The following is a 26056-nucleotide window of genomic DNA, read 5'->3' as shown; positions in this document are numbered from 1 at the left end:
CGGGGAATCAAACCCGGTTCTCCCAGATAAGAGTCCTCGCACTTAACCACTACACCAAACTGGCTCAGGGGGTGTGCGTGTGTGTATACACCAGTCACTGATTCCCATGCCCTGCAGGGTCCTAAAAGAAGTCTGCTCACAGCCTGTATCTCTGACCCTGGACTGATCGGTGCCAGATTGATGCAACCACCAGCATTTCTGCATCAGCTAAAGTGGCTGTCCAAGAACCGGCGGAGGTGGCAGCCCCAAATTGTTTGTGTAAGAGTCGCCACACCCTGCTTGGGAAAGTGAGATTCCCTGGAAGAGCCCCGAAGGAATTCATCTAGATCAGCATTCCGGTGCCACCAGTAGCCTGCCAGGGGCCCACAGAAGGCATCAAAGGCCCCGGCTCATTCTCTTGGTTGCCCAGCACCTGGCATTCATACATGGCCTCTGAACAAGGAGGTTCTCTTCTGGTGGGCTTGTTTCTTTTTTAAAGCCATTGACGGCAACGGCCACTCCAGTTTGTGGAATTTGCTGCCACGGGACACAGAGTCGTAGACGCCCCCATTCCTAGCATTCCCCCATTCCTAACATTCCTAGCATCCTGTTAAAATGTGCATTTCTCTGGAATGCTCAGTGGTTTTCAAAACGACAGCCGACAAGGGTAGGAGGCGAAGAGTTTGTTGGCTGGTGGAATTGCCTCTGGGCAAATGCTAGGCAGAGAGTCAGTGTGGTGTGGTAAAGTGTGTTGAGCGAGCACTTGTGAGACCCAGGTTTGAATTCTCACTTGTTGGCGGCTTGCTGGCTTTTGTTGGGCCAGTCGTGCACTCTCAGCTTGACCCTTCCTCTCAGCGTTGTTGCGAGGATAAAATGGAGAAAAAGGGAATGTTGTAAGATGCTTTTGAGTCCCCGTTGGGTGGGTGGGGGGAAGGTAGGATGTAAATGAATTAAAGAAATAATTAGGTGGATCCTTGTTCTCTGGCTGGAAAGTCTGGTCCAGTTGCAGATGAGCAGGCCCCGAGACCTGTCCCTCCCTCTGCTGTAGAGAGTCTTGTGGCATCTTTTGAATCTTGGACTCCCAATGCCAGAGCCGGTTTGCCTTTTTTGGCCCCCTTTTGTGACCTGGCTGGTAACAGGCAGTCCTTCTTCTTGCTTTCCAGGTGATCTATGACTTTGGGGTCTCTTTCATCCTCATCCTACTGGTCTGGGCCGCCTGTGCAGGACTGGTCTTCTTCAACTGCTTCTTCAACTGGCCGCTTGAGCCTTTCCCAGGCCCCGAAGACATGGACTACACGTGAGTCCCCCTGGGAGCAAAGGGTCCCTGGAATGGGATTCTCTGGGAGGGATGCTGGCTTGGAGGAGGGGGGAGCTCATAATGCACAGCGCTTCCAAGCATAACCCTTGGCGGAACCCATGAGGCACAATTCTCCTTGGAATGTCTTCTGCACAAGTCCTGTCGAAAAGAACGGAAGCCCGGTCCATCTCTTGCAAAGCTTTGTTTCAGTCCGAGACAGGTTTCAGGTTTTGGAGGACCCTAAGCAGACGATGCCCTCCTTTGCATATTAGGCCACACACAACCCTGCTGCAGCCAATCCTCCTGGAGCTTACAGCAGGCCCTGTAAACTCTTGGAGGATTGGCTACATCAGGGGTGTGTGGCCTAATATGCGAAGGAGTTCCTGCTACAAAAAAAGCCCTGCCGGAGACCTTCCCAGTGTGACTTGGCTCTGAAGGGGCATGGGTCAGCCCTGTTTGATTTATGACTCCTTCCTCTGCCACTTTCCACTAAGTGGCCAAGGCTGTCTTTCCACCAGTTGTAAAACCAGAGGCCAGGCCAGGTTGAGTCAAGTGGCGCTCATCCATGCCTCCCTCCTCGCTTCTGCTGATCAGGGTGAAGATCAAGTTCAGCTGGCTGGGATTTGACCACAAGATCACTGGGAAGCAGTTCTACAAGCAAGTGACGACCGTAGGCCGCCGCCTCAGTGTGGGCGGCTCGATGAAGAACAACAAGGAGATGGCCGCCTTGCAGGATGGAAACAAGCTGTGTCTTTCAACCGTGGACCTGGAAGTGAAGTGCCAGCCGGACATGGCAGGTGCTGCTCAGGGTTGGGGTTGCCAACACTGGGTTGGGAAATTCCTGGAGATTTTGGGCGGGTGGAGCCTGGGGAGGGTCTTCAGTGGCTGTGATTCCATGGAGACCAACTTCCGAAGCAGCCATTTTCTCCAGAGGAATTTCTCTGCTGCCCGGATACCAGTTATAATTCCAGGGAATCTTCAGCTCCCACCTGGAAGTTAAAACAACGGAGAGGTACATGGAAATGGTAAATAAAATAGCAATAATAGACCGTGAACTGATTAGTAGAACACAAAATTATATCAGAATTATAGTAAATCCCTTAAAATTCATAGAAGTTCAAGTCCAATATCAGTAGAAATTTAAAGCTGAATTCTTTCCTCACTACAGTTTGATACAGTGCAATAAAGTGCTAGTGCAAAAAAACCAATGCAGTGTTATAGTTCAAAAATGGAATCGCTGAAAAAGAAATTCAGCTTTGAATTTCTACTGCTATTGGACTCATAATAAATTAAAGTTCATAGAAGTTTGAGTCCAATAGCAATAGAAATTCAAAGTAGGGGAACGTTGGGGAAGCCCGTCCTAGAGAGGTCCTGATGGCTGACTTTTCTCCTCCTCCCACCTTCCCTGGCAGCCACCCCCTCTTTTATGCACAGCGTCTTCAGCCCCATCCTGCTGCTCAGCCTGATCACCATGTGCATGACCCAGCTGCGGCTCATCTTCTACATGGGAGCCATGAACAACATCCTGTATTTCATGGTGGATGGTGATTTGGGGACAGGTGAGTATCTTGCTTCCTTCCCCTTCTTTGTCATGTTGGCCAACGGTCTCAGGCGATGAAAAGCACCAGAGGAAAGCCATCTTGCTCGTGGCCAGCTGCAAAATGCTGGGCAAGATTCTTAGGCTGGAAGAATTTGCCACATTGCTGGCTTTACCCGGCATGAATTTTCCTCCATGGCTGTCTCTTTTGTGCGCACCATGTCTCCTGTTCAGTTGCAGATGTGACAGTTTGGCTGCTGGCTTCTCTTCCAGGCTGCTTCCACATGACAGTTGATGAGAGCCGGCACGGCAGTGAATAGAGTGTGGGATGAGGATCCTGGGTTTGAATCCCCACTTCTGTCACAGATGGGTTACTTTGGGCCCATCACAAACTCAGCCTGACCAACCCCACAGGGTTGTTGTCCCGGGGGGGGTTACAGAAAAGCCCAACAGGAACTAATTTGGTTATTAGACCACACCCCCTGATACCATCATTGTTTTGCAGAGCTTTTATGTAGGGAAAAAAATAGCAGGAACTCATTTGCAAACTAGGCCACATCCCTGGATTCCAAGCCAGCTGGAACTGCATTCTTGTGCATTGCTGCTTAAAAAAAAAAAAGCCCTAATGGTTGTAGGAAAATGGAGGAGAGGAGGACGGTGTCCTGAGTTGTTTCAAGTCTTGACTTGGGAGAAAAGCGATATATATGCATTTATTTATTTATAACTTAAATTTATAGACTGTCCTTCCCTGAATCCACAAGGTTCAGGGCAGTGAACAACATGACAGTAAAAACATTCATAGATAGTAAAACAAGTTAACTACAGAGACAAAACATTCTCAGATGGTGCTAATGTTTCAGTTTCCGAATTCTGTTGCTGCCTGGCAGGGGAGGTGGAGAAGATGCAGAAAGGAGAAGGGGTAGAGAGTGCCTGAAGGATGGTACCTGTCGCTGTCCTCAACCAAACACCTGGCGGAACATCTCTGCCTTGCAAGCCCTGCGGAACTGCATTATTCAGCTGTTATTCAGCAGAGAATTCCTCCAGGTTGGGAGCCAAGGCAGAAAAGGCCCTGGCCCTGGTCAAGGACCGCTGGACATCTTTTGGACTGAGGATCACCAGTAAATTGTTCTCTGCATAGTGTAGCACTCTTTGGGGAACATACTCTTGACATGGGGAGGTGGGGATGGAAAACAGTCCCTGTGTTAAAGTATCCTACTTCACAGGATTGTTGTGAAGATAAAAGTTGGGAAGGGAAAACGGGGTGTGTGCTGTCTTCAGCTTTGCGGAGGAAGGGACAGATAAAAATATGCTAGACAGATGACTCCCATGCTTGGACAGAGGTCAACCGACCAACCCCCTTTTCTGTGTTGGCACCCAGACCCCGGGCCTCTGTGCCCTGGGAGGTTTTGGCTCCCTCTTTGTGAGCCTACCAGTGCCAGGTCACGATGATGCCATTTCAGTTCCTTTCAACCTGGGCTGAACCTGGATTACGGGCTGTTCACTTCTGTTTCCTCCCCCTCCCCTCTGAGTGGCTGTGCCGTTTTTTCAATTTGATTTATTATATTTTTGAAAGGGCTGTTTTAATTTTAGCGCTTCGTCAGATGATTATGAGCGGCTGTCTGTCCTGTGCGCTCTGTTGTGGTGGGGGGAAGCCGTTCACCAAATGTGCTCATAAGGGAAAGATTCAGTCACACTGTGCAGTTTGCATCATGCAGGCGACATTAACTTCAGGCTCTCTGAAAAGGGGGTGTGAGCAGCAAAGCAAATGCCCTTAATGAGTGTTGATGTACGCAGAGGAACCCATTCCTTCAGCAGCCTTGGAACACTTAGAGGGTTGGAACACTTTCCCTATGAAGAAAGGTTGAAACGTTTGGGGCTATTTAGCTTGGAGAAATGTCGACTGCGGGGTGACATGATAGAGGTTTGCAAGATAATGCATGGGATGGAGAAAGCGGAGAAAGAAGTACTTTTCTCCCTTTCTCACAATACAAGAACTTCTGGGTATTCGATGAAATTGCTGAGCAGTCGGGTTAAAATGGATAAAAGGAAGTACTTCACCCAAAGGGTGATTAACATGTGGAATTCACTGCCACAGGAGGTGGTGGCGGCTACAAGCATAGCCAGCTTCAAGAGGGGGTTAGATAAAAATATGGAGCTGAGGTCCATATATAACTTTTTTGGCCACTGTGTGACACAGAGTGTTGGACTGGATGGGCCATTGGCCTGATCCAACATGGCTTCTCTTACGTTCTTGTGGGTGGCTTGGAAGAGCTGGGAGGCGGCTGGACTGTCCAAACACAGAGGTGGCCTAGGGTTGCCAAGTCCAATTGAAGAAATATCTGGGGACTTTGGGGGTGGAGCCAGGAGCAAGGGTGTGACGAGCATAATTGAACTCCAAAGGGAGTTCTGGCCATCACATTTAAAAGGACCGCACAGCTTTTAAATGCCTTCCTTCCATAGGAAATAATGAAGGATAGGGGCACCTTCTTTGGGGGTTCATAGAATTGGACCCCCTGGTTCAATCTTTTTGAAACTTGGGGGGTATTTTGGGGAGAAGCACTGGATGCTATACTGAAATTCGGTGCCTCTCCCTCAAAAAATAGCCCCTCTCCCGAGCCCCAGATACCCCCGGATCAATTCTCCATTATTTTCTATGGGAATAAGTCTCCATCGGGAATAATAGAGTTCCCAGCAGACATTTCCCTCCCCTCCCCCCGCTTTCTGATGACCCTGAAGCGGGGGGGGGCCCCTCCAAACCGGGGGATCCCCTGCCCCTACCTGGGGATTGGCAACCGTAAGGTGGCCACTCCTGGTTTCTAGCGGCGCTTCCAGGCTACATAACGCTAGCGTTGTGATCTCGGAGCTGGGCTCCCCTTGAACTATCTGCAGTGTCTGCCTTAGGGAAACTGGCTTGATGTGAAGGGGGTTGTGTGAGGGGGTGGGGTGGGGGAAACAGCTGGCTCTCAAGGTTCCCGGTTACTGGAGGCCAAGCAGAGAGAGAGAGAGAGAGAGAGAGAACAGCCCCCTCTGCTTCCCGGTGGCGCTTTGTGCTGCCTGTGGCTCCCAGCCTGTATTTATAGCCACTTGGCAAGCTGCCAGCCAGGAAAGGGAGAAGAGATTACATGAGCCGGTTGTTTTGCAAAAGGCAACCGAGGCGAAACCCATTTGTCTCTTGCGTAGTCAGATCCAGTCTGGGCTTGTTAAATCTGGAATCTGTGCAGCAGATCAGGGAAGAGACACAGTCATGAAAACAACGGGGAGGTGGTGGTGGTGAGGGGGGGCTGAGACTGAGTCAGGCTCTGAACTGCTAAGGCAGGGGATTCTTGTGAGCTCTTCTGACCAACTCGGAAGGCGAAGGGGAGACAGCGAGGGTGGCCCTTCTGTCTTGCCGGGGCCCTCCCCTGCCTGTTCTTTGCCGCCTTTGGGTTTCTAGCGCTCTCCGGGTGAACATAAGAGAAGCCATGTTGGATCAGGCCAATGGCCCATCCAGTCCAACACTCCGTGTCATATAGTGGCGAAAAAACCCAAGTGCCATCAGGAGGTCCACCAGTGGGGTTAGAAGCCCTCTCACTGTGGTCCCCCCCCCAGCACCAAGAATACAGAGCATCACTGCCCCAGACAGAGAGTTCCAACAATATGCTATGGCTAACAGCCACTGATGGACCTCTGCTCCGTATGCTTATCCAGTCCCCTCTAGAAGCTGTCTATGCTTGTACCTGCCACCACCTCCTGTGGCAGTGAATTCCACATGTTAATCACTCTTTGGGTGAAGAAGTACTTCTATCAGTTCTAACCCGACTGCTGCTGCTTCTGGTGTCCCAATTTTTGCTTTCTTTGGAAATTTAGGTTTCCCATCCAGGATGCAAGCAGCCCATTGGGTCTGTATTTATTAATCCATTTGCACCCCGCCTTTCTCCTCTATTGGGGATCCAAATTACTTTATGTCATTCTCCTCTCCTTCATTTTGTCTTCACAATGACTCTTCAGGTTGATTAGGTGGAAAGAGTATAACTGGCCCGAGGTCACCCATAGAGCTTCCAGGGCAGAGTGGGGGATTCGAACTCAGGTCTCTCAAATACTGGTCTGATACTCTTAACCACTGAGAAGTTGGGCTGCCTGGGCTCTGCTTTTCATTGGGCACCGGTTTAGGGCCAAGATAGACAGGATGGAATCAGATTGCTTAAATAAAAAGTAATTAGATAGCTGTTGTTGGTAATTGCTAATTCCTCATCCATCATGCCTCTTTATCTCCCCCCCACACACACAATGTGAATATTGGCTGCGTGTGTGATTTGCATCAGGAAAAATGGGGCTTGTGTGGGAGGGTTTTCCGCACCTTCATCCCACACTGCTCATAAGAACTTAAGAAGAGCCCTGGTGGATCAGACCAGTAGTCCATCGAGTCCAGCATCTTGTCTCACACAGTGGCCAGCCAGCACCCGTGGATAGCCAACAACAGGGCAGAGGCCGAGGCCTTCCCCTTGATGTTGCCTCCTGCCTTCGACTGTGGACTAGGTTCCCTTTGGTCACCATGCCCTTGTTAACCCAGTAAACACACCATTGATAGCACCCTACCCAGTCTTTGTTCCATGGTGAAAGAGAACTGGAGTACATGCAGTAGCCACAGAGAGGCCTCTCCTCCATGAATCTAACCCCCTTTTAAAGCTGTATATTCTTGTGGCCCTCCTTACATCCTCCGGCAGTGAATTCCACATTTGAATCACTCCCTGCGTCAAGGAGATAGATCCAGGTGGGCAGCTGTGTTGGTCTGAAGCAGTAGAACAAAATAAGTCAAGTAGCGCCTTTAAGACCAACAAAGTTTTATTCAGAACGTAAGCTCAGCCCACCAGCTATATGTATTTCAGCTCACTGTACCCCATCCCCTCAGCTGAAAAAGTATGCATGCATATGAAAGCTTCCATTCTTAATAAAACTTTGTTGGCCTGAAAGGTGCTATTCGACTCCTACTTTGCGTCAAGGAGTATTTCCTTTTGTCCATCCTGAACCCCCCTGCTGATCAGCTTCATTTGATGCCCTCGAATTCTAGTATTTTGGGAGAGGGAGGGGAAAAAATGCTCTGTCAACTCTCTCTACCCCATGCCTCGTTTTCTAAATCTCTACTCCTTGGTCCACTTTGCCTATAACTTACCCAATTTGCTAGTAAACCATGCAAACAAGCGTGGAGATCCAGGCATGGAGATCCCCTTCCATCTCCCTTAGCTGTACCTAGAGGAGGACTCTGTTGAGGGGTTATCTGCAAAGCTTTCAGGGACCGGGATGTAGGACAGGTGAATGAGAGGGTATCCATAAGGAAAAATGCCACCCGCCAGTTCCTTGCTCTAATGCTGAGCTGTGGTTTCCAGCATCGACTGTGCTTCAGTTCTTCTTCGCTGTGGGGCAAAAACTGGGTACGGTGCCATCTGTTTGACAAGAGCAGCCCAGGAGTGCAGGGATGCTCCTCTGTTTGGGCGAGGAATTCCTGAACTGGCCTCCAGTCTGCTCAACAAATGGAGGGGACTGGTTGGGAGGGAAGGGCTGCATTTACTTGACCAGAGGGGGAAAGCAATCAGTAGAGATACCAGGGCTTTTTTTGTAGCAGGAACTCCTTTGCCTAATAGGCCACACCCCACTGATGTAGACAATCCTCCTGGAGCTTACAGTAGGCCCTGTAAGAAGAGCCCTGTAAGCTCTTGGCTACATCAGGGGTGTGTGGCCTAATATGCAAATAAATTCCTACTACAAAAAAAGCCCTGAGATACAGTTGCAGTGAGGAGGGCACTCTGGTGTCAGAGGGTTGCCCTGACATTCAGAAATAACCTGGGTCCATGCTGTGCTGGCCGAATAGGTTGGTTGCTCTCTCTCCTAAGTCTGGTGGCCTTAGTGCCTGTTTCTGAATATTCATCATGTGGGTGAGCAATCCTTGGCAGGTGCCTGGGCTTTATGTGCCACAAAGGTTGCTGTTCCTAAGCAAGGGGTCTCTTTGGAAAGGCTGTGGGTTCTCCTGGTGGGCTGCAGCGGCAATGACGGGTGACCTGTTGTCCCCTTCCAGTGAATCTCTACACCTCCATCTTCGGGGTCCTGCAACTGCTTTGTCTGGTGACGGCTCCCGTGATAGGGTACATCATGGACTGGAAGCTGAAAGAGTGCACGGACGGCTCAGAAGAGGCAGAGGACAAGGACTCTACTCCGTACGTAGCTCACCTGGGCATGATCTTATTGGGTTAAATGCAGGGGTGGAATTCTAGCAGGAGCTCCTTTTCATATTAAAACATAAAGGTAGCTCCCTGTGCAAGCACCAGTTGTTTCCAACTCTGGGGTGGCGTTGCTTTCACAATGTTTTCAGGACAGACTTTTTACAGGGTGGTTTGCCATTGCCTTCCCCAGTCATCTCCACTTTCCCCCCAGCAAGCTGGGAACTCATTTGACCAACCTCGGAAGGATAGAAGGCTGAGTCAACCTGGAGCCGGCTACCTGAACCAGCTTCCGCTGGAATCGAACTCAGGTCATGAGCAGAGGTCATGAGCAGAGTACTGCAGCTTTACCCTTCTGCACCACGGGGCTCTTTGCATATTGCTCTTTGTCAAATGTTTCTACCCCATGCCTTGTTTTATAAATCTCTTTTCCTTGGTCCAGTTTACCTATAACTTGCCCAATTTGTTAGTAAACCATCCAAGCAAGTGTGCAGATCTTTTTTGACTCTTTTTTGTAAGCTCTTGAAGGATTGGCTACATCAGGGGTGTGTGGCCTAATATGCAAAGGAGCTCCTGCTAGAATTCCACCCCTTTTTAAATGTAAAAAAAATCAAATCAAATCATATGCTTTTGGAAGCACAGAAACTTTATGCAGTATCCCCGATCCTCCACATTTCTTGGATAAATGGGGGGGGGGGGGCGGGGAATGCTGTTCAAATTACAAAGATGATCTGACTCCATTGGTAGAAAGAAATTTTACGTACAAAACCAGGAGCATGTTTTACATGACATATTTGTGTAGGTACAATGAACATTATGAGCAGATTGACTTCAGAAAGGTTAACTTGCTACAACCTAGGTAAGAAAGAGAAGAAGAAAGGTCCTATATACAATGAGCAATGGCCAAAGAGGTTCAGCTTCTAGCCTATGAGAGGGTGGGGCCTCATGAGAGAATTCTCTTAACCAAAGTTCCCTCTGAGCCATGGAGTCTTATGTGCAAAAATTCTACTTTGTGAGCTACTGGCATTGAAGTTGTGAGCTGCTGCATAAATTAGTTCGCTCTAGGGCCATTCTTCCTGAGCTGAGACAAAAATGTGTGAGCCGGAGGCTAAAAAAACTGTGAGCTAGCTCACGCTCGGCTTAGGGGGAACATCGCTCTTAACCGTTTCCCTCCCAAATCCCCTTGCATTCAGTGTTAAAACATCCAGCAGATCTGATATAGCTGACTGCTCTTCTTTACATGTAAAGTGCCATTGACTTTTCAAGACAACAAAGAGGTGGTTTGCCATTGCCTCCCTCTGCGTAGAAGCCCTGGGCTTCCTTGGTGGTCTCCCTTCCAGGGACTAGCTTAGCTTCCAAGACTTGATGGGATCAGGCTAGCCTGGGCCATCCAAGTCAGGGTGTCCTTCTAGCTAGAGGAATCTAAAAATAATCATGACTTCTTTCAGTCCTAGAACTGTAGGGGAAAGAGGAAGAAGGCCAAGGTAGAGCTGTCCAGCAGCTATTTTCCTTCCCCCCCCCCTTCCCCCACATCCACCCAGAGCAAGAACCTTGCCCTGCAGAAGAAAAGCGCTCGCAGGGCAAATAACTCCCGAGAGCAGGTTCGCACAAAAGTCTAGTCTAACTAGAAGTGGGAGAATGGAGGCAGCATCAGGTCACTGTGTCGAGGTTTCCTGCAGAGGCAAGGGCGTGCTCTTGCCCTGTTGACCTAGAAACAAGGAGAGCCTGTGGTTGGGAGAGTCTTACTGTGGCTTTTAGGGCTTGGGCAGAATGACTCCGGGAACGAATTGCAGCCGGTTGCAATAATCCTTTTCTGGGAATGAGGATCATCACGGAGCGACGATCCGGGGAGGGCCCAAGTTGTCCTTTATGTGAGCCAGTTTGGTGTAGTGTTTAGGTGTGTGGGCTCTTATCTGGGAGAACCGGGTTTGATTCCCCGCTCCTCCATTTGCACCCGCTGGAATGGCCTTGGGTCAGCCATAGCTCTGGCAGAGGTTGTCCTTGAAAGGACAGCTTCTGGGAGAGCTCTCTCAGCCCCGCCCACCTCACAGGGTGTCTGTTATGGGGGAAGGAGGTAAAGGAGATTGTGAGCCACTCTGAGATTCAGAGTTGAGAGTGGGATATAAATCCAATATCATCAACTTATCCCCGAACAATTAACAGTCTGGAGAAGGCTGGAGGGTGTAGACAGGTACTTTGGCTCTGGGAGGCAGGGGTCCTTCCTTTCTGGTGAGGTGGGCTGCTGCAGCTGACCCCCAAAAGTCCAATGTGGTGACTGTGATCTTGCTTCTCTTCCTAGGGGTGACAAAAAGAAGCCTCGGGACCGGCAGATCCAGAAGGTGATCAATGCTACGAGGGCCTTTGCTTTCACCAACCTGTTGCTGGTGGCATTCGGCATCACCTGCCTGATCCCCAACCTGCCTTTGCAAGTGAGTAGCATTGGGGAAGCAGCCATGGGGAAGCAGTTGGGGAAGCAGCCATGGAGTCGGAAGGGACCTCCGGGGTCATCTCTAGTCCAACCCCCTGCACAATGCAGGAAACTCACAAATGCCTCCCCCTAAATTCACAGGATCTTCATTGCTGTCGGATGGCCATCTAGCCTCTGTTTAAAAAGCTCCAAGGAAGGAGAGCCCACCACCTCCTTGTGGCTGACTAGTGTTCGCCCCTTGCGCAGTGACTCTCTCTGGAGGGCAAGTTCTGGTCTGCGGCTCGCCACGGCCTTGCTTTTCAGCTGATGGGGCATTGCTGCTTGGCAGTCTGTACAAAAAACACCCTGCCTGCCTAAACACCAGTCTTGCCACAACCCTGTTCCTAGCAGGGTACAAAGGCAAGGCCTGTCCTCCGATTCCGGCTTCTTCCAAGGTTCCGTGGCCTGTGCTCTGAGAAGCTCCTGTCACGGGGAGGAACCACCTGCCGGCCACTGCCGGGGGTGAATAGGGAGGCTCCTCGTAGGGTTGCCAGGCTCCAGGGGGCCCCTGGAGATTTCCCACTGTTACAGTTGGTCTCCGGATGGCCAAGATCCATTCTGTGGAGAAAATAGCTGTTTTGGATGGTGGACTCTGTGGCGTTAGGCCCCATTGAAGCCCCTCCCCTCTGCAAACCCCGCCCTCCTCAAGTTCCACCTACAAAACCCCCAGGGATTGCCCAACCTGGAGTTGGCAACCCTGTTCCCTGGCTGTGTTGTATTGCTGTGAGCTTCTGTGGGGGGGGGGAGAGGTGGAGGCAGGGCCCCCCCGTTTCTAGCAGGACACAAAGGCAAGCCCTGATTCCAGTGCCTGCTTTTTCCTTGTGATGTTCGGTGGCTCCGGAGGTCTTGGCTTGTGCTCTGTGCTGCCCCTGTCACTGGGAAGAGCCACTTGCTTGGCTGGTTCCGGGGAGAATGGGGAGGTTCCTCACCTGTGTCACAGTGCTTTGAACCCCTTGGGGAGGAGGTGATGGTTGGGGGGGGGGCGGTAATCTGATGCGGACAGACAGGTTGCACAAGCCGCTTTGCGAGCCCGTCTCAGGCTACCCGCTGAGGGTCCTCTCTCCTTCTCTTCCAGATCCTTTCCTTCATCCTGCACACGATCGTCAGAGGATTCATCCATTCGGCGATGGGCGGCCTCTACGCAGCTGTGTAAGCCTCGCAGGGGAGCTGTGGGCTGCTGCTTGGTTGTGTGCGTCGGGGGTGTGGGTGGCTCGCTGCCAGCTGCACCGTTGCTCCCAATTGGGGATGCAAATATTTTCCCCGTTTCTGGGTCATGTTTTTTCCCCCCCTTTCCCCCACCTGGAATGAGGATAGCCGTGGGTCCTGGAGGCTGGCCCACTTTTCCTGGGCGTTGCTGAAGAGGCGGGCGGTTGACGTGACCCGCTGGCTCTTATCTCCTCGGCATCTGCTCCAGCCGCAGCCGCTGCGTTCCATCGCAGAGCAAAACAGTGTCCTAAGGACGGGCTCTGCCCTTGTTCTGAATGGGTCAATGAGACACTGTTCTTTCTCCAGAGTCCTTTTTGGCCAGGAGTATCATTCTTGGGCCAAAAGTATCTTTCGGTGTCCTAACCTGCCAGTTTTGCTTCCCCCCTCTTGGAACGTCGCTACAACTTTTCAACGTTGTGTGTGTGTGTGTGTAACACCAATCGGTGCGTACTTGCGAGCTAGCGGTAGCTTCGCTCTGTTGCAGCATGCTGGAAGGGAGCAGCACTTTGTTTGCAAGGACGCCTATCAATCGGATCAATGGAGGCTTTGATCTGGTTCCAGCGTTTGTTTGTCAGAGCCCAATTAATCATTGCACAATGGCGAGGGAACAAACCCACTCTGAGCTGGTTTCCCAGGCGCTTGTTTTCCATTGCCGATCTCTTAGCATTCAGCACTTTGCAATCAGTGACGTGCGCAGGGGAGCGTGTTTGTCCTTTGCAAGGGAAGCTCTCCCTTGGCTGGGGCTTTCTAAGCTGAGCAAGCCTTGGGTGCAGGCCTCGGCGTTGGAGGCTGTCGCCTCTACAGACGGCATGACTTGTGCCGGAATCAACATACATGAAGGGAGAAGTGGGCGCAAGTGCACGGCCCCACCTACACACCACTGCCGGCTCATGAGCACAGAGTTCCATCCCACAGTGACGCAGGTTCCATCTGCATGAGTGGGAATTCTGCATTTCCAAACATTCCAGGGCATGTTTGTATGCCAGCCGCCGTTGGAGTAGAGGTCAGAGGTGGGAAAGGTACACCCATACCTGTTTCCTCTGTGTGCCTTGATTTTATGGTGTTTAGAATTGCAGCCCCTCTCTGATCTTAAGCAGACTGACAGGTAACCGAATCCTCAAGAGTTAGTGAAGTGAACACAGGTGTATCCGTGCAGATATTTTGCTCTACTTTGGCTTCTTTATAGTGGCAGCATTTTCAGAACCATTCATACAACGTCTGCCCTGTTTCTATTTCCCCCACTCCAAATTGCGTAGTTACCTCTCTGACTTTGTTTGGCATTATCTTTTTGGAAAGATCACAGTCTATGGATGATACTTGGATGGGTGGGACCCATGTCAGTGCTTTTCTCCTTGCATCATTCCCCATGCCCATGATCCCTACCCACCTTGGAGGAACTATTTCCGACTCTGTGATGACGTCACATCACGACATTTTCATGGCAGACTTTTTACGGGGTGGTTTGCCATTGCCTTCCCCAGTCATCTACACTTTCCCCCCAGCAAGCTGGGTACTCCTTTTACCGACCTCAGAAGGATGGAAGGCTGAGTAAACCTTCAGCCGGCTACCTGAACCCAGCTTCCATCAGCGTTGAACTCAGGTTGTGAGCAGAGCTTGGACTGCAGAACTGCAGCTTACCACTCTGCACCACGGGGCTCACTCTACCAATTCCTGATTTGATACTGTGTTATAACAGTGTATTATCGCCAAAGTTTGCTGGTTCTTCAGCTTATTCTTTAAAAAATCAAGTCTTTGGCCCTTTTCTTGCAGAGCTAAAAGGGGAAATGTGCAGCCAGTACCTTTTCCTTATAACAGGAACAAAATGGGCTGGAGAGTTGTTTTAGAAACTGAAAGCTGGGAGCTATTTATTTATAAATTAGTCTTTTAGACCACTCTTTCCTATACGCACAAGGCTCAGGGCGGTGAACGACAATATGAGAACATGTTCATGAATCAGTAAAACAGCTAAAAGCAGCTTATTTTTTGACCAGGAATGCTTGATGTCAGGGGGTATGGCCTAATATGCAAATGAGGTCCTGCTGGGCTTTGGTTAAAAGCCCTGGTTAAAAGCAAAGCAATTTAAAACAACTTCAAACCAATTTCAGATGGCGTTAAAGAACAATCAAGTTTTACCCCATGGGAGGAATGGGGGTAATGGGTTGCCAGGGTGCCATAGTGATCTAGCAATTGCTTCTTCTTTTAAAAAAGCCCTCTGTTCTTGTGGGGTGGGGAGTGCTGATGCTAGGAAAGTATGGCAAAATCTACTCTCTGAATGCTTCATTGCTGCTATGAATGCCTCTTTATTTGCAGCAGCAATGAGAGTCCAGAGGAATTCCAGAGGATTGTCTTTGTGCCGAAGCAGGCCAGAAGAGGGGTGTAAACAAACCTGCCCTGGGACTTGACTGATGGGCACCACTGCCGGTTTCTTTGCCCGTGTTGTTGTTTTACCTCTAGGGTTACAATGGGAAGGCTTGGAATGTTTTGTGTGGGACTCCTCCCTCGTGTTTTGACAGCTCAATCAGGGGTGGGTGCCGCTGACCTGGATTGCCAAGTGTGGGATAGGAACATCTCTGTAGAAATGGGTCATCATGTCTTTAGATCCCGATGCGCACGCACGATTTGTCAAGCTTCTAGTCGGGGCTGGTGTCAGAATGCCAGCCGCTGGGGTCCAGAGCTTCCAGCGGGGCCCACCCAAATGACCTCCTGTCACCCCCACACCATTAGGAAAAGTGCACAAATGTGGCATATGCAGCTGAAAGAGTGGGTGGCTGGAGAGCTTGCAAGGGAGTGAGCTGGCAGGGAAGGACATTTGGACAGGCCATTGGGGAAGGGCGCAGGGGTGAGTGGGAGAGGCAAGGGGTGTGAGCAGGGAAACAGGGCTGCAAGCATTCTCTCTCTGCCCAGCACCCCACAAAACCTGGATCTGCTACTACTAGTCCTTGTGGTTGTTAAAACAGATGTAGAGTTAATCTCTACTGAAGGCTTAATCTAAAGGAGGCTGAGTGCTTGGGATAGAGAAGGCCGAGAAAGAAATCCTTTTCTCCCTTTCCCACAATACAAGAACTTGTGGGCATTCCATGAAATTAATGAGCAGCAGGCTTAAAACAGATGAAAGGAAGGACTTCTTCACCCAAAGAGTTATTAACATGTGGAATTCACTGTTGCAGGAAGTGGTAGTGTGGCTACAAGCATAGAAAGCTTCCAAGAGGGAACGGATAAACTCACTGAGCAGAGGTTCATCAGTGGCTGTTAGCCGCAAGGTGTAGATGGAACTTCTATCTGCGACAGTGATGTTCTGCATTCTTGGTGCTTGGCGGGGGAGGGGGCACAGTGGGTGGGCTTCTGGAGTCTGGCCCTGCTGGTGGGACCTTCTGATGTCACTGGTTTTGGGCCACTGTGTGTTGGATGGAATGGGCCATTGGCCTGATCCAGCATGGCTTCGCTTACATTCTTATGAGTGAAGACTGGACTCCCGAGGAATTTTAAATGTTATTCTAGAATACTATTTTTTTAAGAGTACAATCAGTTGGGCTCCTTTTTCTGGGAGGAAAGGTGTTTTCTCAGGGGCTCAAGCAGCTGGGTGTGTGTGGCTCCTTGCAGTAAGAAAATAGTGGAAAGGAAAGACCCCTTCTGTTTTCCTCCTGGGAAAAAAAGCCCCAGCTACATTTTGCAAAAACGACTGGATTTTAAAATATTTTTGTCTTGCTTTTTGCTGAGTAACTGAACGCAAACTGAGTGCAAAACCAAAAAACTCTGTGGCTTGATCCAGAGTGGGGCAGATATAATCCGTCTTCATTCCTTCCTGATCTCTTTACCCTAGAGGGACTCCAGTGGTATCTGCACAGGACGGAAATGATTAACTAGCTGGGGCTGCTTGAGACAAAGATGTTAAGCTCTGTGAATTTGACTTCAGCACATATTCGGCTTGGGGAAATTTGCCACAGTGGTTTTAGGTGGTTTTCAAAAGGAATCAGCTGAATAAACTGATAATTGTTATATCGGCAGCCAGTTTAGCTAGTCTGGTTAATGAAACTTCCAGGTTCACAAGCAGTGTACCTGTGAATACCAGTTGCTGTTCTGCTTGTGGGCTTCGTTGGGAGCAGAAGGCTGCGCCCCCTTTAGATGGACCCACCAGGTCTCGTCTTGAGTTATGAACTGGACCAATCAAAGAGCTTTCCAGAAAGAAAGGGGTGGATCCCTATTGTGGCTGCCAGTTCCGGGCTGGAAAATTCCTGGAGTTTTGGGGGGCAGGTCCTAAGGAAGGTGGGGTTTGCAGAGAGGAGGGGACATCAATGGAGTCCACAGAGTCCACCTTTTGAAGTGGCCATTTTCTCCGTGGGAACTGATCTCTGTTGTCTGGAGATCTGTTGTAATCCCAGGAACTCTCCACCCACCACTTCGAGGTCAGTAGAAAGAATAGAAAATACTGCATAAAATAACCTCTGGTTTTATATTAACAACTCTGATTTTATATCATTACACAACTGAAGTGTTATATGCATTTACAAAATATTTTCACCTGCAAATAAAAGCAATTTCAATTGAGAATAAAGGTTTTACACACACACACACACATATATTATACACACACACACACAAGACCATCATCTCATAATTCTCATACTCCAACAGATGCTCATTAAGGTTATAGATCAGGGGTGGCCAAACTTGCTTAATGCAAGAGCTACGTAGAATAAATGTCAGATGTTTGAGAGCCGCAAGGCAGGAAGAAAGGCAAATAGATGGGGAGAGGAAGGAGAGGTGGACAGAAAACAACTTTAAATGCATTCTCCAAGCCGCTGGCTTGGCTTGGAGAAGCGATTTAAAGAGAGAAATGCCTTCTCCAAGGTGGCCGATGTGGTGTGGGCTTTGAGAGCCACACAAAACGTGTGTGGCTCCCAAGCCGCAGTTTGGCCAGCCCTGTTATAGAGGTTGTAACCAAAGTCTCATTTTGTAAATGCTTATAACACTAAAGTTGTGTAGTGTTATAATAATTGGAGTTATTAGTATAAAACCAGAGAGTTTATTTCCTGCAGCATTTTCTATTAGTTCTACATCTACACTGTGTGCCCCACTGGTCGTTACTACTTGGAGCCGGCAACCCTAATCTCCATCCAGCATAAGAGACTGAAGGAGTCACCCGGCAAGCAGCTGCAGAGAGCGTGGTGTGGATGTACAGATCGGCTAACGAGTCTCCTTCTTGTTTGGAACAGGTATCCCTCGACGCAGTTCGGCAGCTTAACGGGGTTACAGTCTCTGGTGAGCGCCCTCTTTGCTCTTCTCCAGCAGCCCCTGTTTCTGGTGATGATGGGACCCCTGGAAGGAGATCCGCTCTGGGTAAGCAGCCCTTTGGCTATAATGGCAACTTCCAGTGCAGGAAGGAGAAGATAGCCAGTGGAGGTTAAGGATAGAAATGGCTTGTGGAACTCATTGGCGCAGGGTATTGTTCTGAACAAGGTCTGTGGTGTATTCTGAGGTTCAAAATGTGGGCCAGACAGAGAGCTGGATGCTTCATAGTTGCGGAAGAGGGGACCTGCAGTAGCAAGCATCTTTCCTCCAAAAGCATCTTTGGAAGGTACGGTATTACGTTTGAGTGGAGGAGTGGGGGGGGGAGGTTAACCCTTTCCCAGCTGGTCCTTTTTATCCTAAACTTCCCAATCCCAGGTTTCCTTCTCCTCCAAGAGGGGAGGGGGGGAGGTTGATACCCTTAGGCTGAAAAGCTGTGAAGGCTAGAAGGGGGGAGGGGAGTTTTAAGACAAGCGGGGGGGGGGGGGGAGGTCAAGCAGTTCTCTCCCACCCCCTTTGCTGAGCTCGTATTCCCAGTCTCTCTGGCTTACCAGAGGTCAAAAGAAACCAGACTGAGAATGCACACGTGAATTACATCACTACATTTTCTAAGTGTGGCACCAGAGCCCTACTCGAGGTCTGTGCTGTCGATCACAACTGACTTACGGTGACCCCAGTAAGGGGCTTTCAAGGAAAGGAAGAAGAAGCAGAGGTGGTCTGCCATTGCCTGCATCTGCAGAGTTTTCCTTGGAGGTCTCCCATCCAAGCACTGACCCTGATTAGCTTCTGTGATCTGAATACATATTCAGCAGGCACAGAAACGACCAATATTAGAACAAGATGTGAAACCCCAAAGCTAGCAGCAGCCCATGAAACACCAGTTTGGTGTAGTGGTTAAGTGTGCGGACTCTTATCTGGGAGAACCGGGTTTGATTCTCCGCTCCTCCACTTGCAGCTGCTGGAATGGCCTTGGGCCAGCCATAGCTCTCGCAGAGGTTGTCCTTGAAAGAGCAGCTGCTGTGAGAGCCCTCTCCAGCCCCACCCACCTCACAGGGTGTCTGTTGTGGGGGAGGAAGGGAAAGGAGGTTGTGAGCCGCTCTGAGACTCTTCGGAGTGGAGGGCGGGATATTAATCCAATATCTTCTAAATAAGATGAAACACTTCCAGAGAAATAGTTGGACCTGGCACTTAGAGAATGAGCCTCAAGGGAAAGGGAGTTCCGCAGGCACGACCACATCATTGAAAACCTCTAGTTCTGGTAGCTGTCAATGTTCCCTCTAAGCTGAGTTAGCGTGAGCCAGCTCAAAGATTTTTAGTCTCCAGCTCACAGGTTTTTGTCTTAGCTCAGGAGGAGCACAATACTTTACGCAGTAGCTCAGGGGTGGCCAACGGTAGCTCTTCAGATGTTTTTTTGCCTGTAACTCCCATCAGCCCCAGCCATTGGCCATGCTGGCTGGGGCTGATGGGAGTTGTAGGCAGAAAACATCTGGAGAGCTACCATTGGCCACCCCTGCAGTAGCTCACAACTTTAATACCAGTAGCTCACAAAGTAGAATTTTTGCTCACAAGACTCTGCAGCTTAGAGTCTGCACTTCAGCTCTGAAGGAGGGGAGGCGCAGAGAAGCAGGGCTTGCGAGGGGGATCGTAGCTGGCGGGCTGGACAGGAAGGATGGGGGGAGGTGGTCTTTCTAGGACAATAAAACCCGTGTCCTTTGCCCCCTGGCCATGGCATTTTGAATCAGTTGAAGATCTGGGATAGTTTTCAAAGAGAACTGTGCAGGGGTCCTTTCCCTGCTTTTCAAGTGGTGGCCTTTGGGAAAGGCACCCCCTGTTGAGACGGATGCGGAGCGCTCCCTCCGTGGTTGGGGAGCTCTCGGCATGGCAAGTCAGCAGCGCCGCAGAGCTGCTTCTTGGGACTGCTCCTTTCTGTTGGGTTCCGGGGGCTTTAGGGAGAACAGGAAAAGCTGCCCCTTCAGTAGCAGGGCAGGGGAGAAGAGGATTCGGCTCTTCCAACAGGGCCCAGCATCTGCTGGCTTACCAGAAAACTGCCCTGAGCACTGGGAATCCTGAGCTGATGCTGTCGGAAGAGCATTCTGGGAACAGCTGTCTCCCCCCACCCCGTTTTCTAAGCAAATGGGGAGAGAGATGCTGCTTCACTTTGCCTCAACGACTTCATTTCCCCTGCAAATCTGCAACGGCACACTGCTTTGGAAATGATGCGGCTCTTGAAAATGACTGTCTCAAACATGTTCCCATTTATCATTCTGCTCCCTCCTTTCCCACGGGCCCGTTGTCAGCATTAAACCTCCATTCTGGTCTTCTTCAGCTAAGCCCATAGTGAGAGCCAGGAGACTGTTGCAGCCCCTCCCCTTCCTTGTCTCCAGGTGTAGCGGAGGAGGGGCTGCGGCTCAGTAGAGGACCCTCCAGTCCCTGGTGTCTCCAGCTAAAAGGATCAGGTGGAAGGTGATGCGAAAGACCTCTGCCTGATACCCTGGACAGCCACAGTCAAAGTAGATTGTACTGACAGGGCTTTTTTTTTGTAGCAGGAGCTCCTTTGCATATAGCCTACACACCCCCTGATGTAGCCAATCCTCCTGGAACTTACAGTAGGCCCTGGACTAAGCCCTGTAAGCTCTTGGAGGATTGGCTACATCGGGGTGGGGGCGGCCTAATATGCAAAGGAGTTCCTGCTACAAAAAAAGCCCTGCTGACCTTGATGGAACAACCATCTGCTTTAGTATTAGGCAGCTTCACATGTAAAAGGCCTCAGACACCAGAGGGTTGCTGCCAGTCTGAGGAGACACTATTGGCCTTGATGGACAAAGGGCCTGATTCAGAATAAGGCAGCTTCCTATACATCAGGGGTGGCCAGCGGTAGCTCTGCAGATGTTTTTGCCTACAACTCACATCAGCCCCAGCTATTGGCCATGCTGGCTGGGGCTGATGGGAGTTGTAGGCAAAAAACATCTGGAGAGCTACCATTGGCCACCCCTGCTATACATTCTTAAGGGGAGGCTCAGAGCAGAGCATCTGCTCGACACGCAGGAAGTTACGGGTCCAATCCTTGGCATCTCTGGTTGAAAGGAGCCAGGCAGCAGCTGATGAGAAAGACCTCCTCCCGAAACCCTGCAGAGGCACTGCCAGTCTCGAGTAGACAGTACTGACTTTGACAGACTGCTTCACTATAAGGCAGCCCTCACGTATGCATGCAGGGGAAATTCACCCAGATGGAGAAGAGGCCTCTCTGGACAAGGCTCCAAAAGCAGGAGAAACCCTGCCCCCCCTCCCCCGGCGGGAACTCAGCAGGTTTCTCCTGCTTTTGGGGCCTTCGACCTGCCACCCCACAACAGGCCGGTCCTGCCCCTCCCCCCCAGAGCTCTGCCACACCACCACATGCCTGGCACGATGACATCACCCACAAGCGACGTTATCACGCCAGGCGTGTTGAGTGTGCAACGCTCTGGCAATCGGGTAAAAAAAACCTCTTACCTCCCAGAGCCAGGTAAGACTTGGCAACCCTAACCAGGCCAGCCTGGTCTGTGAGGGAGGATCTGTGGTCCCTCGCCCCACGTGCACCATGCTCATGTTGCTTATCCCTGTCTCGTAGGTCAACGTGGGGCTGCTGGGCCTGAGCATGCTCGGCTTCTGCCTGCCGATTTACTTGATCTGCTACCAGCGGCGTCTGGAACGGGAGAAGCGGCAGCAGCAGGACGATGCCAAACTCTTTCTGAAAAGCAACCCGGAGGCCTTTGTGTAGGGGGGACCACGCAGGGGGCTGCCTTCCGATCTCCCCCGGCCCTCGCTGCCCGTTTCATCTCCGACACTCCACTGCCTGTCCAGCTCTCCTCTCCACCGCATGGCTCACGCTGTCTTTTCTAAAAGCCACCAAGGCGGGGTGGGTGGGAGGGAGAGAGATGTCCGCAGCTTTCTTTTCCTGGCATCTGATGGAAACCCTTAAGGCAGGAGTGGCAGCAGGCACTGACGGGGGGTGGGTGGGATTGCCCTGTTGGCTCTTTATCCTCACCAAATGCCCTCTCCCTTCTTGCTGGGGTACATGACTGCAGGAGGGCCTTGTATCACCTTTGCTATTTTCTCTGTGTCCCAGAGCCTGGCTTCTAGCTGGCGGATTCTGTCCTTCCTTCCCCCAGCTGGGCCCTTCCAGAGGCCTGGAAAGGCTGTTCCTCCAGTGGCCTGCATAACCCTTTCTTTCAGCTCAGTGTTAAAGCCAATCCGGGGTGGTGGGCAAGGAGCCTCTCATGTCCCGAGGCAGGGAGGAGAACGTCTGCGCTTCCCCCTGCGGCAGAAGCCAAGCCCATCCCCTGGCCCCACAGCCTCCCCTTCCCCCCTTGCCTGCTGCCTCAAGGGAACTCATCCCCATGCCTCTGACCAGTGTACCCCTTTCCTTGTTTGGGCCCAGAGAGACAGAGCAACAATGAGGGGATGGCTGGGGAGGGGAGCTGCATACCAGGTGCTGATTTCGGTAGCGTTGAGGAACACATATCTGCTGTGCATGTTCGACCGGATGGATTTTAAAACTGGAAAAGAAAAAGGGGGACAATGTAAGAGACCCACATTGGGAAACCCCGACTGGACTCGTCCGTGTTGAGCCAACGGTGGCTGCGTGCAAGGTCACCCTGCTGGGCTGGACGCTTCCAGAGCAACTGTGGCTGGGTGTAGAACTGGCACTGACTGGAGACTCGCCAGGGGGGCAGTGTCGCTGCCGCTTCTGGGCACGTGGACACGTTTCTCTGCACGGAGCGGCCAGTGACCAGCTTTGAAAAGCAATAAATAAGGCTGCTGGGGAAGCCCCGGTCTATCTTGCGGCAGGAGCGCAGAGGGGCAGTCTGACCAGTTTCCTTCTCTCGCGGGGACCTTTTTGCCTGGCGAAAAGAGCAGCGTCTACCAAGAAGAGCCGCCACAGAGCAGGGAGGGCAGGCATGGGCGGCAGGGGCTCACGGCTCCTCCTCCGTGCACGTGGACGTCCCTACCCTCAAGCCAGAACAGCTGCTGCAAGAAATTCAAAGGCAAAAGTGGGGGTGTAGACAGAGCTCCATCAATTCTCTGGCTCCGGAGAAGGTGACTCAGCAGCCTGCCGGAGCGGCTGTGCCCTCTAGTGTTTCAGGTGGGGAGGGCAGCCTCTGATGGGTAACTCACAACCATTCTGGTCTCTTGGTCGCTCAAGGCAAACCGATGTCCGATAGCCACGTGTTACCTGTCTGTTCTCCTGTCACCTCTAATGTAGCGTCTGCCCACATTTGGGATTTTTTTTAAAAAAACAGGTGTTGCGTTTTCAATGCGTGCTTTATTGCTCTGTAGCAAACAAAAGGGATAAAGGGTGGCCGTGCCCCGAAGGTGTGACACGTTCCAGAGACAAAACTATGGGGTTGGTTTTCTCGGGCTGCTGGAGTTTCTTTGCAATTTCTACCTTATTCACAAGTGGACAAGCTGTGAAAACTCTTTGACAGTGAGAACCCTTCTCACCTTCCCCCTGCCTGTATTTTACTTGCAGCTCTCTCTGAGTCTACCTTCCCCATGTAGTTTATTTTGCATATATCCTTGTGCTTCATCTGGATGACACCTTTTCCCAAAGCTCTGTAAGGCATTTCTTACAGTGGGAGTCAGCTGGAGAACAACATGTGCCTGTTAAATACCGTCGAGTCACCTCTTTAACTCATGAGGACCCTACGCATTAATGACCTCCAAAATGTCCTATTGTTGGGATTTTTTTTTCTTTCTGCAGAAAAAGCCCAGCGGGCCACACACCCCGACATCACTATTGTTTCACACAGGGGTTTTTGGTAGGAAAAGCCCAGCGGGAGCTCACTTGCATATTAGGCCACACCCCCTGATGCCAAGCCAGCCGGGACTGCGTTGCTGTGCATTCCAGCTCAAAAAAAGCCCTATCGTGAAGAGCCTTACTCGGGTCCTGCAAGCTGAAGGCCGCGGCTTCCTTTGTTGAGCCATTCCATCTCATGTTGGGGCTTGTCTTTTCCTGCTGCCTTCAGCGTTTCCTGCAAGGAGAGGCCAGTGAGGGCATTGCTTCTCTTTAGTCAAAGACCTTGCCTCCCGTCAAACATTGCTTCGTACAAGCACAGTGTGACCCAGACCATGAATATGGGCAACCATGGAAGTACCCAGGCAAACACAGCTGTCGGATTGGGCTCTGTATGTGTAGGTGGAGCCTAGAAAGCCAGTTTGGTATAGTGGCTACAGTGCCTGGACTCCAATCTGGGAGAACCAGCTCTGATTCCCCACTCCTTCACATGCCTCTGCTGATGTGACCTTGGGTCATTCAGTTCTTTCAAGAGCTGTTCTCTCGACAGCAGCTTCTGTCAGAGCTCTCTCAGCCCCAGCTACCTCACAGGGCGTCTGTTCTGGGGAGGGGAAGGGAAAGGAGATTGTAAGCCACTCTGCCACTCCTTCAGAAGTGAAGGGTGGAGGATAAATCCAATCTCTTCTTCTAAAGCAGGGGTGGCCAACGGTAGCTCTTCAGATGTTTTTGCCTACAACTCCCATCAGCCCCAGTCATTGGCCATGCTGGATGGGGCTGATGAGAGTTGTAGGCAAAAAACATCTGGAGAGCTACCATTGGCCACCCCTGTTCTAGAGCAGTTGCTATCCATCCATAAATGAGTGCGGCCCTCTTACCTAGCTGCTTTGAAAACAGGTTGTCCAGTTAGCATTGCCAGGTCTGGGATGGGAAATTTCTGGAGATTTGGCAGGCGGAGCAAACAAAGGGGTATAAAGGGTGAAGGGAGGAACCTCAGTGTGGTATAATGCATTGGAGTCTGCCTTCCCAATAAGCCATTTTCTCCAGGGGAACTGATTTCTATAACATGAAGACCAGTTGCAATTCTGGGAGCTTTGCAGCTCCTTGTCCAGAGACGGCAGTCCCAACTTGGCTCGCCTGCTTTGGAAGAGGCAGGGGACAGCCTTATGCAGGCATTACTGAAGCCAGCAGCCCAGCTGAAAGCTATAGGGAAGGGAGTAAGGGCAAGGCCACATGCAGAAAATATCCAGCTGGTACCTTCCCACCCTTCATTTGAACCCATTCTTGCGAATCCGATCCTCTGCTGCCAACACGAGCAGCTCCCTGCCCTCCTCTAAGCGACAGCCCTTCAGATATTTCAAGAGAGCAATCGTGCCTCTCCTCAACCTCCTCTTCTCCAGACTGAACATCCCCAAGTCCCTCAGCTTTTCCTTATAGGGCTTGGCCTCCAGGCTCCTGATCATCCTTGTCACTCTCTTCTGCACCCGCGCCATTCTGTCCACATCCTTTTTGAAGTGAGGCCCCCAAGAACCGCACACAGGACTCTAGGTCAGTGTTCCCTCGAAGCTGAGTTTGCGTGAGCTAGCTCACGGGGGGTTTTTTTGCCCCAGCTCATAGATTTTTGTCTTCGCTCAGGAAAAATGGCTCCAGAGCAAACCAATGTATGCAGGAGCTCACAACTTAAAATGCCAGTAGCTTCTGAAGTCGAATTTTTGCTCATGAGACTCCGCAGCTTAGAGGCAGTATTGCTCCAGGTGAGGTCTGACCTATGCAGAGTACAGCAGGACTATGACATCTAGCGATTCGGATGTTACGCCTCTTTTGATATGCCCCAAGATCACAGGCCAAGAGTTAGTTTACTGATTCCCAAGCAGAGTGTAGCGTTCACTTTGGTTTGTTTTAATGTTTTGCCCTCCGCGGTACTCGAAGGGAAATAACTATGGTATCCTGTCCCACGAGTGTCTGTGTCCTTGCACCTCTTTCAATACTTGGTCCTTAAGCCAGAGCAGCAAGGAGGCATTTCAGGTGGCTGTTGCTGGGTCGGTTATCCCATTTTATGGTGGGTGGGATTCAGTGAATGCTGCAGATTATACATGGAAGATCTCAAGTCTGTTAGAATGTGAGGGGAAAATATATCCCCGCCATGGGGCAAACAGAGTGGGAGAGATGATTTCAAGCTCCCTTTGGCTGCTTTTAATAAGAACATAAGAGAAGCCATGTTGGATCAGGCCAATGGCCCATCCAGTCCACTCTGTGTCACACTGTGGCCAAAAAACCAGGCACCATCAGGTGGTCCACCAGTGGAGCCAGGACACTAGAAGCC

The 26056-nt window shown here is 50.8% G+C and overlaps 1 protein-coding gene across 1 annotated transcript in view; it reads left to right on the top strand.

Annotated features, from left to right (window-relative positions):
* Positions 1–23257, top strand: part of SLC43A2 (solute carrier family 43 member 2) — a 49910-nt gene extending 26653 nt beyond the window's left edge. The window contains exons 6-13 of the mRNA XM_060259265.1: positions 1143–1276; positions 1871–2073; positions 2689–2835; positions 8863–9001; positions 11304–11433; positions 12547–12620; positions 17891–18014; positions 21571–23257. Of these exons, the coding sequence (XP_060115248.1) occupies positions 1143–1276; positions 1871–2073; positions 2689–2835; positions 8863–9001; positions 11304–11433; positions 12547–12620; positions 17891–18014; positions 21571–21720 (1101 nt within the window). The 3' untranslated portion in view covers positions 21721–23257. The remainder of the gene's footprint in view (positions 1–1142; positions 1277–1870; positions 2074–2688; positions 2836–8862; positions 9002–11303; positions 11434–12546; positions 12621–17890; positions 18015–21570) is intronic.
* Positions 23258–26056: the final 2799 nt, after the last annotated feature.

This window comes from Heteronotia binoei, chromosome 18, assembly GCF_032191835.1.
Source record: "Heteronotia binoei isolate CCM8104 ecotype False Entrance Well chromosome 18, APGP_CSIRO_Hbin_v1, whole genome shotgun sequence".
In the NCBI taxonomy this organism is placed as follows: domain Eukaryota; kingdom Metazoa; phylum Chordata; class Lepidosauria; order Squamata; family Gekkonidae; genus Heteronotia; species Heteronotia binoei.
This window is presented reverse-complemented; position numbering and strand designations above follow the sequence as displayed.